The 12,825-nt window shown below is 41.0% G+C and overlaps 1 protein-coding gene across 12 annotated transcripts in view; it reads right to left on the reverse strand.

Annotated features, from left to right (window-relative positions):
• Positions 1 to 12,825, reverse strand: part of fryl (furry homolog, like) — a 594,162-nt gene that overhangs the window by 110,061 nt on the left and 471,276 nt on the right. For all 12 annotated transcript variants that reach the window (XM_078547597.1, XM_078547607.1, XM_078547572.1 and 9 more), the window contains 2 exons: positions 4,344 to 4,514; positions 3,311 to 3,451 (listed from right to left, as the gene is read on the reverse strand). In XM_078547597.1, coding sequence (XP_078403723.1) covers positions 3,311 to 3,451; positions 4,344 to 4,514 — 312 coding nt within the window. The remainder of the gene's footprint in view (positions 1 to 3,310; positions 3,452 to 4,343; positions 4,515 to 12,825) is intronic.

The following is a 12,825-nucleotide window of genomic DNA, read 5'->3' on the forward strand; positions in this document are numbered from 1 at the left end:
AAGCAGACGTTCTAGTCAAAGGAAGGGCAGGAACTTGGAAAAGGTCCTGTTAAGGTAAGTTAAGCGTGGGGGGCAGAGAGAAAGGCTCCAAGCTTCAGATTTAAAGAGACAGCAATTGCAGAAAGCAGATTTAAAGCAAAAACAGCTTACAAGAGGCAAGAACATCCAAAGAGATGGCTGAAGGTCCATAACTCTTTGCTATGGACATGTTGGACATGTGAAGAAGTGGTAATGTTGACAGCTGAGTTGGTGAGAAAGAATGCGTGGAAGGCAGCTTGTATGCATGTGGTGACCCAGGGGAGAGGAACATCGGAAGGAGAGCTTGAAACCCTGGAATTAAACCCTTGTGGAAGGTATCTGAGAGAAAGCATCAGTTTGGGAGATGATTCTAAGGCGAGGTCTTGAGGAGTGGAGATTGGAAACCCTTGGGTGAAAGATGGAGTGCACCATGTTGGCTCATGGTGTGACAGGTGTCTAGGGTGAGTTGCAGAGAGATCCATAGTACTTGGTTGAGGTGGCATCTGTCACTTGGTTTCAGAGTGTGGTGTGCCTGACCACAGGGTGCCTATTGCTTCACATGGACTGTGTACTTTCTGTGAACATTAAAGCATAAGATAGCTTTTGTAACTTGTGTTATCCTTACAAATCTGTATATATCTGTAAAGGTATAGTTGTGGGTGAAGGAGTTTTGTAATACAGTTCATATTTTCTTGTTTAATAAAGGTTTGATGCTTTTGTCAAAAGTTCATCAGCTGATTCCTATGACTGTTCAGTAGCTACTCTTCATGTATTTAAATAAACAAATAGAAGTTGGGATCTATCAAGCTGGGTTCCACCCTGGGATCAGGCTTGTCCAGGGGTAATCTCAGCTGGGATCGCAACAAAGCTGAGTTAGCTTTGTGATCTTAAGGCCCCAGTGAGCTTAAGAGGGCAGATTTACATTGATACACAGGCAAAATACTGCAAAATTAGGGATGGGCAATAAATGATGGTCTTGCCAGTGACTCCCACATCCCAAGAACGCATAAAGCACTGGCTAGGACTTTTTTTCCCTTAAACAAAACATTTTACCCCGTTCCATTCCCCTGCATTCTCCTTCTGTGTGCCATACATTACTCATGGTCTTGTTCCCATACTGTGGACAACACCATCTTAAACCAGTTGATAGTAGGAACTAAAGGGTTCTCTCACTCCATTCTTTGAAAAACAACATTGATGGGTGAAAAGAGACAAAATTAAGAATCAGTTTTTGAGGAATCATGGGCACCTAGTTGTTCTGGTCACTCGATGAACTATGTCCCATGTTCTGAAATGATAAGCCACACCCACCCTCCCCCCACCATTCCCATGCCATGGTTTTTAAAATCAAATAATCTTCTATGTGCAGGTTTTATTATGTTCTTGTTACCGCAACAATCAGCCAAAGTGAATGTGTGAACAAGTGTGGTCAAAAGCTAAAACTATCTTGATCTTCCTCTTCTCTCTTTTTAAAATGGATTAGTTTTCTAAACTGATGATTTTCTGTTTTATTTTGCTGAATAACTACAACCTAAACAAACCATGCACACAATGCAAATCAACTGCAACTGAGGAAATTATTGTAAGGTCAGATCAAGATAAATACTGAGGCTGACTCTATTTCTTTAACTAGTAAAAATGTTGTAAAATGTAACTTCCCCATCTTATACCCCAGCTATAGCAACAGGGTTTGTTTTCTTCAGGTGTTTTTCCATCTTCTGTGCAAAATATTCCTCAAAATATAATGTTTCCTTCAATGTCTGCATAATATACTGTAATCTGAAATATCAAAATTTGCCTTCGTACTCTGTCTACTCTACCCTATTCAATTTATCATTCCCTTTAGCAACGTAAACACTCAACTGACAGTTGAAATTCCATCAAAATACTTTCAGAGTTAAATGACCATGGAGATAACAGCAAGTCCAAATATAGTGGGTATAAAAATTAAAGCAATCACTGAAACAGTTACTAAATTGACAAGCTTCTCTAGATAACAGCTTAATAACTAAAGTGCCTTACTATTAAGATCACTGTCACAAAAATCCAATTTCTCATTCAATTATTTACTGGCTGTTTAAATAACATTTCATATATCTGCTACATATATTTTTCTAAGGATCTATTCTCTATTCCATTGAAAAGATAAAAATGCACTTGGTGAAAAAAATGTTGTGGAACAAGCAACATGCTTTAGGAAAAGCTACAATACTTCCATTTCTCCTGTCAGCCTCAAGCTCACTGCATTCCAAAGGGTGACTTTTTAAAAGCAAATCAAAGCAAAAGTAACATCCCCTTTATGGTATACATCTTAAAAGTAGAAATGTGTGTTGTTTTACACTGTTCTCCTACTGCCATTAATGCTGAATTGAAATCATCCTGAGGCAACACATCTATATTGTGAGAAGCACTATACATAAAGGAGATGTCTTGATTCATTTTCCACAAATTTTAATCCACTATAATTTAGGTGCTCGTAGGGTGGAATTACTTTATGACATAGCACTGGTTAATTTGAAGTGCAAGAAATTGTGTCTCAATTTTGACATTTCTTTAAACTAGAATATGGCGCAAAAGGCCAAATTATCCTAAAACTAAAAATTCCACAAAGTTATGTGATAAAGCAGACATTTTTTTTGAGTTGCTTTATAAATACAGGCATCATTACTGAAAATGAAGCTGAATGTGTTCTCAAACTACTTTTTTTCTGAATATAATCATCCAACCCAAATGAAGCACAGATGTAGATTAAAGTTATATAATTTGAATATTCTTAAAGTATCTGCAATTTTATGCAGTTTCTCCACAACAGTAATTAATTCACTCTGAGGAACTGTGAATTGTATAGACTGTGTCATTTAATTCTCTGCCCCGCTCCCACTCTGACCTCTCTGTCCTCAGCCTCCAACACTGTTCCAATGAAGGTCAGCGTAAGCTTGAAGAACAGCACCTCATCTTTTGGTTAGGTACTTTGCAGCCTTACGGACTCACCACTGAGTTCAACAATATAAGATAATTTTCTGTTTTTATTTCAGATTTCTTTGACATTTGGATTAAACTATGAATTTGTGCAGCAAAGATAGAGGTGAATACTGCAGAGATATGTCATTGGTAAAAGTCTGCACAAAAAAAATTAATTTTTCAAATACTTTAGTTATACACTCTTATGCTCCCATTTTACTTTAATATATTATGAAGCAAGAACTTCAACAATTATAATTCGCTCCAGGCAATTATGCCGCATCTAACAAAAGAAATAATCTTTCGCACACAATTGTTTCTTTTGACTCACTTGCACATATTTTCCAATGATCTTCATGATCTCCAAATTGAACTGTTTTACTGGAGCTCCAGACAAATCAATATGACTCAGAAGGCTATAGATAATTTGTAGCAATGACTGCTGCATACTAGTTAGGCCCTTTTCTAATAGCTGTGGAGAAAAATTACACAGAGAGGTAATACCTTTACAACCATTTCAGTGTACATTCATGCATTAAAATAGTCATGGTAGCATGTTTAAAATCTATTTTAATTAATTGTTATCAACATTGCATGCAAGCAGAGCCAATGTCACATACAAGTTGTGGCATGCTAAATTCCCCTTCATGCATTTTGCTTCTAAAATTTGAAGTAAAACTATTGAGTCTCCTATAGCTTGGTTCACACCTAGTCAAGGCAAAACAAATTTTGCTCAGCGTGCATCATGGGTATATGTAAGTGGATTTGCTGAATCCGGAGTTCATGGCGCTCCATCCACAGGCAGTGATGTGCAGCTGTAGATGTAACTGTGTCACAGAATGGTGATAACCAAATAAGGAGTGCAGCACATGCATACCAAATTTAATGTATTACAGACATCCATTATTTTAAATGTCCAATACTTCAGTATACCAAATCAGGGATGTATAAAGGTAAATAGGTTGAATTGAAAGAAACAAGTCTTTTATTTTCCCACTAAAGGGGATATAAATGGAGCGATTCATGCATAAACCAAGAGCATGTGATCTGAAGGAAGTTGATAAATATAGAATAGCATCATCAGCAAAAAGGTGGGATAGTGTTGCATGTTAAATGGAGAAAATAATTGATAAGAATAGAAACTGGGATTGGGAGTTGAAGTCTGGGAAGGGAACCAGTCAATTAACTGAAGAAGAGAGTGACACAATGGATCCTCAATTTCAGCAAAAATAGAGTAAATAAGTCTTGGTTCTTCGCCAATACCAGTCACCAAGAAATTTAAGAAAGAAATTCAGTTTAGTATTTCTTCCATATTTCTACCTGCCAACATATCAATTAGGTAGACAAAAGATAAGAAAAATTACCTCAGCTAAGTAAGTGACCAGGTTAAAGGTGATATCTGAGAATGCATCGTGGAGGTATCGGCAAACTACATTAATCCAATTTGCACTGTCCCGTGAATAACTGTGTGTGCTATAAAGGCTCATCATGTGAGCCAGGTTGGAGAGTGTGGCTGTCTTTTCTTCTGCACAGACCTAAGATGAAAACATTACATAATTCAACTACAAAAACAGGATAGGCACAGGCATTAACTTATTTTATTGCTTGGAAACTTTGTTATCTGAATACAATGCCACAGTGTCCATGATTTCAGCTTTGTCATATTGCTACTGCAAAAAAGCGGAGATAAAAACATACTTTAAAAATATTGTTGCAACATTTCTGCTATAATCCCAGGGTACATGACTTCCAAACGGGTACCCCGAGTTTGTAGGAAAATAAAAATATTTATTAGCATTTAGGTTTCATTTCCACACAACACGTATTACTTTTTCAAAATTAATGACAAAATATACTTCAACATCAGCACTCCTTTCGGCACCTTAAACATTCAGTCCACTGCCCCAACCAATCCCTAATGCAATCTGGTTGCAGTCTGTACAATCTACAAGATGCACTACAGCAAACCACCAAGAATCTTGCACTAGCAACTACTACTTTTAATGTCTAGAAGAACAAGGGCAGTAGACGCATGGGGACACCATCACCTGCAAGTTCCCCTTTAAGTCACACACCAATCTGACTTGGAAATACATAGCTATTCTTTCATTGTCTGTGGGTCAAAATCCTGGCTCACCACCACCTTCTCAAGAGCAATTAGGGATGGACAATAAATGCTGGCTTAGCCAGTGTTGCCCAATTCTCATGAATGAATAAAAAAACTTCCCATCTGGGTGGTTGGAAATAAGAATTGTTCCACTATGTCAAAAAAATCCAGGAACCAGTCCAGCCAGTATTAAAAAAGAAATCAAAATCCTGCCAATGATTCAACATCTTTGACTAGATGAAGGGCAATTAGCACAATTTTTCTGTAGTTTGCTCTTAGTATGAAATCAATTCAAATGATCTGATAATTCAAATAAATATGGTGCAAGAAAGTCCTCCCATCGAGAAAAGTTAAGAAGCAATTTACCATCTTGGTTTGGCAATTTTGCAATTTTATGTGTCACCAACAGGAAATAAACCACTAAATATTTCACAAAATGAATGAACTTTGCATTGTTCATCTTGCAAACAGCTCAATTTTTGAACATTTGCAATTCAATATTTGTTTTGACATATCATTGTGCTTCTTAGGGCTAGATTCTAATAAGCACAGGTGCTGGGAGCTTTGCGGTTGGGGTGGGGGGTGGGGTGGGGGCTAGGGGGAGTGCTGGCAGGGTGTCGTTAGCATGTGGGGAACCCATAAATATGTAAAGTGCATCTGTCAGTAGATTTTTATCTGTTAGAAGTTAGAAATATGCCATATATCTTTAATATACATAAAATATTGGAAATCAACTTGCTGTAGGTAGAGGATTAGATGGAGGCTTTAAAGTTGTACTTTACCAGAAACAAAACTAGAGAAAGTGGTCAAATTAAGTTTCTAATAGTGGAAAAGCAACTGGGCAAATACATAAAGGAGTAACCATACTACAAAGCTATGTTAAAGACTTTCATTCTGTAAACCTCCTTGCTAAAATGCATAAGTTAGTTAGTGAGAGAATTTTTTTTGTATTCATTCCCATTCATGAGATGTGCGCATCGCTGACTAGGCCAGCATTTATTGCTCAACTCTAATTGCCCTCGAGAAAGTGGTGGTGAGCTGCCTTCTTGAATCGCAGCAGTCCATGTGGTGTAGGTACACCCACAGTGCTGTTAGGGAGGGAGTTCCAGGACTTTGACCCAGCGACAGTGAAAGAACAGCGATATATTACCAAGTCAGGATGATGAGTGGCTTGGAGGGGAACTTCCAGCTGGTGGTGTTCCCATGCATCTGCTGTCCTTGCCTTTTGAGGTGGTGGTGGTTGTGGATTTGGAAGGAGCCTTGGTGAATTCCTGCAGTGCATTTTGTAGATGGTACACACTGCTGCCACTGTGCGTCGATGGTGGAGGGAGTGAATGTTTGTGGATGGGGTGCCAATCAAGCGGCTGCTTTGTCTGGATGGTGTCAAGCTTCTTGAGTGTTGTTGGAGCAGCACTCATGCAGGCAAGTGCAGAGTATTCCATCATACTCCAGGCTTATGCCTTGTAGATGGCAGACAGGCTTTGGGGAATCAGGATGTGAGTTGCTCACTGCAGTATTCCTAGCCTCTGACCTGCTCTTGTAGCCACAGTATTTATGTGGCTAGTCCAGTTCAGTTTCTGGTCAACGGTGACCCCCAGAATGTTGTTAGTGGGGGATTCAGCAATGATAATGCAATCGAATGTCATGGGGCGATGGTTAGATTCTCTCTTGGTAGAGATGGTCATTGCCTGGCACTTGTGCACAAATGTTACTTGCCACTTGGATATAGTCGAGGTCTTGCTGCACATGGACATGGACTGCTTCAGTATCTGAGGAGTCACGAATGGTGAACATTTTGCAATCATCAGCCAACATCCCCATTTCTGACCTTATGATGGAAGGAAGTTCATTGATAAAACAGCTGAAGATGGTTGGGCCTAGGGCATTACTCTGAGGAACAACTGCAGTGATGTCCAAGAACTGAGATGATTGACAACCAACAACCACAACCATCTTTCTTTGTGCTAGGTATGATTCCAACCAGTGGAGAGTGTTCCCCGATTCCCATTGGCTCCAGTTTTGCTAGGGCTCCTTGATGCCACACTCAGTCAAATGCTGCCTTGATGTTAAGGTGAGTCACTCTCACCTCACCTCGGGAGTTCAACTCTTTTGCCCATGTTTGAACCAAGGCTGTAATGAAGTCAGGAGCTGAGTGACCCTAGTGGAACCCAAGCTAAGCATCAGTAAGCAGGTTATTCCTAAGCAAGTGCCGATTGATAGCATTATTGATGACCCTTTCAATCACTTTATTGATCATTAAGAGTAGACTGATCGGGTGGTAATAGTCTTCAGTACTATTGACGGAATATTGTCAGGACCTACAGTCTTTGCAGTATCCAGTGCCTTCAGCCATTTCTTAATATCACATGGAGTGAATTGAATTGGCTGAAGAATGGCATCTGTGATGCTGGGGACCTCCTGAGGAGGCAGAGATGGTTCATCCATTCGCCAATTCTGGCTGAAGATTGTTGCACTGATGTGCTCGGCTCTCCCATCATTGAGAATGGGGATATTTGTGGAGCCTCCACCTCCAGCGAGTTGTTTAATTGTCCACCACCATTCACGACTGAATGTTCCAGCACTGCAGAGCTTAGATCTGATCCATTGGTTATGGAATTGCTTAGTTCTGTCTATCACTTGCTGGTAACGCTGTTTGTCACGCAAGTTGTCCTGTGTTATAGCTTCACCAGGTTGACACCTCATTTTTAGGTATGCCTGGTGCAGCTCCTGGCATGCCCTCCTGCATTCTTCGTTGAACCAGGGTTGATCCCCGGCTTGGTGGTAATGGTAGAATGGGGGATATGCCAGGCCATGAGGTTACAGCTTGTGGTTGAGAACAATTCTGTTGCTGCTGATGGCCCACAGTGCCTCATGGTTGCCCAGTCTTGAGTTGCTAGGTCTGTTTGAAATCTATCCCACTTAACACGGTGGTAGTGCCACACAACATGGAGGGTATCCTCATTGTGAAGGCGAGTTGTTGTCTCCACAAGGACAGTGTGGTGGTCACTCCTACTGATACTGTCATGGACAGATGCGTCTGCAGCAGGCAGGTTGGTGAGGATGAGGTCAAGTATGTTTTTCCCTCTTGTTGGTTCCCTTGCCACCTGCCGCAGAACCTGTTTAGCAGCTATGTCCTTTAGGACTCGGCCAGCTTGGTCAGTAGTGGAGCTACCAAGGCACACTTGGTGATGGACATTAAAGTCTCCTACCCAGAGTACATTCTGTGCCCTTGCCACCCTCAGTGCTTCCTCTAAGTGGTATTCAACATGGAAGGGTAGTGATTCATCAGCTGATAGGTCGGGGGGCAGGGCGGCGGAGTACATGATAATCAACAGGAGGCTTCCTTGCCCATTTTTGACTTGATGTCATGAGACTTCATAGGGTCCAGAGTCGACGTTGAGTCCCAGTGCAACTCCTTCCTTACTGTATGCCACTACACCACTGTGCCACCACCTCTGCTGGTGATGGTGGTGTCTGGGAGATTAGCTGTAAGGTATGATTCCGTGAGTATGACTATGTCAAGCTGTTGCTTGACTAGTCTGTGGGACAGCTCTCCCAATTTTAGCACAAGGCCCCAAATGCTAGTAAGGAGGACATAGCAAGGTTGACAGAGCTGAGTTTGCCGTTGTTGTTTCTGGTGCCTAGGTTGATTCCGTTCTGTCCTGTTTCATTCCTTATAGACTTTCTAGCAATTGTGATACAACTGAATGGCTGCGGGTCTGGAGTCACATGTAGGCCAGATCAGGTAAAAATGGCGCATTTCCTTCCCTAAAGGGCATTAGTGAACCAGTTGGGTTTTTACAACAATTAACAATGGTTTCATGGTCATCATTAGACCTTTAATTCCGGATTTCATTCTATTTTTAAAATTTTTTAAAAATTCACTCATGGGATGTGAGCATCGCTGGCTAGGCCAGCATTTATTGCCCATCCCTAATTGCCCTTGTTCAGAGGGGCATTTAAGAGTCAACCACATTGCTGTGGATCTGGAGTCACATGTAGGCCAGACCAGTTAAGGACAGCAGATTTCTTTCCCTAAAGGACACTAGTGAACCAGATGGGTTTTTATGACAATCAGCAATGGTTTCATGGTTATCATTAGACTTAATTCCAGATTTTTATTGAATTAAAATTCCACCATCTGCCGTGACAAGAATTGAACCTGGGTCCCCAGAGCATTATCCTGGGTCTGTGGATTACTAGTCCAGCGACAATGCCACTACACCATCACCTCCCCTAAATTCAAATTCCATCATGTACCACGGTGGAATTCAAACCCAGAGCATTAGCCTGGGCCTCTGGATTACTAGTCCAGTGACAATACTACTACGCCATTTCTTCCCCCTAGAGAATAGAATAAGAGGCACATCAGTGAACATAAATAGACCACCATTCGGCCCCTTGAGTGTACTTCACCATTCAATACAATCCTGGCTGATCATCGACCTCAAATCTGTTTTCCTGCCTACTTCCCATATCCCTCGATTCCTGAGTGACCAAAAATCTGTCTCTCTCAGCTTTAAATATATTCAATGATGGAGCACATACTACCCTCTGAAGTACAGAATACAGACTCTAAAGATTTGCAACCCTTTGATTGAAGAAATATCTCCTTATATCAGTCCTAAATGATCTGTCCCTTGACCAGAGGTTGTGCCCCTATGTTCTAGGTTTCCCAGCCAGAGGAAACAGCCGCACAGTGTAGCTTGTCAAGTCCCTTATATGTTTCAATTAGATAATTTTTCATTCTTCTAAACTACAAAGAGTATAGGACCAATTTACTAACTTAACATCATGAGACAACCCTCTCACCCAGGAACCAACCTAGTGAACCTTCACTGAACCAACTCCAAGGCAAGCATATACTTCCTTAGATAAGGAGACCAAAACTGCACACAGTTCTCTAGGTGTGATCTCACCAAAACTCGAAACTATTGTAGCATGACTTCCTTATTCTTGTACTTCAGTCTCTTTACCATAAAGGACAACATGCCATTACGGAGAGGTGGTGGCATAGTGGTATTATCACTGGACTAGTATTCCAGACCCAGGGAAATGCTCTGGGGACCAAGGTTCGAATCCCACCATAAATTCAATAAAAATCTGGAATAAAAAGTTTGATGATGACGATGAAACCATTGCTGATTGTCATAAAAACCCATCTAGTTCACTAATGTCCTTTAGGGAAGGAAATCTGCTGTTCTCACCTGGTCTGGCCTACATGTGACTCCAGACCCACAGCAGTGTGGTTGACTCTTAATTGCCCTTGTCCAGAGGGCATTTAGGGATGTGTTCCTCTTATAATACACCCAAGTCTCTCTGAACAAAACATCAACACATAAAAGTTTCACATCTTTTAAAAAATATTCTGTTTTACGATTCTTACTACCAAAATGAATAACCTCATATCTCTTTGCAGTTTCTTTGTGGCCTCCTCACAGGTTACATCCTCTCCTAATTTTCTATGATCAGCAAATTTAGTTTACTCTTGCTAGCTTGTCAAGATTCATCTATAGATTGGAAATGGCTAAGGCCCCAGCACTGATCCTTCTGGCGCTCCGCTCGTTACAGACTGCCATCTTGAAAATGTCCCGGTTATCTGTACTTTCTTTTTCCTGTCCATTAACTAATCATCCATCCATGCTAATATTTCACCCCCAACTGCAGGAGCGTTTGCCTTATGTCTTAGCCTTTTATGTGGCACCTTATTGAATGCCTTTTGGAAATCCAAGTTTACTACATCTATTGGTTCCCCTTTATTTACCTTACTAGTTACATCCTCAAAACACTAATAAATTTGACAAACATGATTTCCCTTCTGTAAAACCATGTTGACTTTGTCTAATCTTACTTTGATTTTCTAAGTACATTGTTAAGACTTCCTTAATAATAGATTCCAGAATTTTCCTGACGACTGAAGTCAGGCTAACTGAATCATCCTATATTTCAATAGTTTAATAAGAGATTAGAGCAGTTAATCTGGATGGCTGGTCTTGTGAACAACTCTAAGCATAACTAACTGCTAACAAGCAAATATGAACTATGAGCCTTGAAAGTAAGATGGTTTGTCTTGAGAGGGTTGCGGAGCCGATGATAGGAAATAACACTGGATGGTATAAGGGAAGCAAGTCCTTAACATGCTGTAAAAGGATGGTTGGTTAAGAACATAAATTGTGTGGAAAGGTTGTAGGGACCCCTGAATGGTGGAGGATAACAAAGATACTCCATTGTTTAGGCAAAAAACTCAAAATACCATTAGGTATCCTATATAAAAGAGAACCTTTCTAGGAAATGAGATTTTGTCAATATGGATCCCAGATCCACCCCTGAAAAAGGGTGTAAAGGACAAGTTTTTGAAAGAACTTAATGCAGCAAATGGCGAAAAGGGGAACTCTTGAGACTGGGTCCATGTTGATTTAAGTCTAACACTCTTGGGAAGTAAAAGGAAAACTTCAAGAAACAGCAAGGCGCTGAGACAAGCAAAGAAGAGCTGTTCACGTGTGTCAGCCAGCCTGCCCGACCTGAACCAGGACTTGCTAGTCACGATTGTTTCTTTTTGCTGCATAACTACAGCTTTACTGTATATCAGCCAATCTTCTGTCATCGGCAAACTTTGATTACTCTTGGCATTTTTGTCTAGATTAGTCTCTGGATTGTAATTTAAACTCTGATTAAACATATCATACCCACTGCATTGATTGTAGTCGATCCCGAATGGGATACCTTATACATGCCTTATCATTTTACTTCTGGGTTTTCGCCCAGTCACTGGAGGTGATACAGGCTCGTATGATGCGATCTTAACTCCAGCATTTAAAGGGACAATCCAGACATGCACATTGGGCGATGCCAACATGTCTGCCAACTTAGATGGGTTGACAGATATCTTAGCCTTGTCCTTACAGGTCTGCACTAATCAGTATCAAAATCTTCTCCAGTACAGTGGTAATTCAAGAGCAGCTGGACTATGACAGATGATGGCGAAAGGCATCAAGGAAGTGGGGACTCCACCCAAAGCATTTCCATTTCTCACCAGCAGCCCACCTCTCAGTCAGTAGCACACATGCTCTCTTGTCTCCTGGTGGCCGAGATGCAGTTGATGAAGAGGCCTTCACGGGTTTCAGAATCCAGGGAATGTTGGCCAAAGGCATCTCAACTGTGAGAACAAAGATCTGAACAGCCTGCCCCTACCTCTGCTAAAGCCACACAGGTTGTACCACTTGGGGTAGCAGAAAAAAGAAGACTTTGGTTTTGTAATTGCAGGGGGTATGCATATGGGTCCCTGAGAAACTGTTTTGGTAAGTTTTTGTTTTTTTATTTGTATCACATAAATATTATTATTTTTCACCACTTTTATTCTTGGGTGATAGATGGTAAGTGACCTTCAAAATTGTTTGAAGGTGAATGTAAGGACCTGAATTAATGGTGGCCAATGGGCAGATATTCAAGGGGTAGCTGGTTGAATGACTGATATGTGTTAGTGACATTGGTTGGGGGGTGTGGGGGTAGTGGTGATGAGGGAGGTGTGGTGGCTGGAGGAGTAGGCAGATTGCCATTTCAATTCCTTGTGACACGGGTCTACTGGTGCAGCTTCTGTGAACTCTGCATTAGTAAGGTTAATCCTGACATCCCAGGAGCAACTGAGGTCGCATTGCTCTCATCACCTTCCTCCGAATCATCTGAGGAAGGAGTGTCTTCACATTGTTCCTCCTGCAGGCCCAAGCCTCACTGTTCCAGAG

This window comes from Cetorhinus maximus, chromosome 1, assembly GCF_964194155.1.
Source record: "Cetorhinus maximus chromosome 1, sCetMax3.hap1.1, whole genome shotgun sequence".
NCBI lineage: Eukaryota > Metazoa > Chordata > Chondrichthyes > Lamniformes > Cetorhinidae > Cetorhinus > Cetorhinus maximus.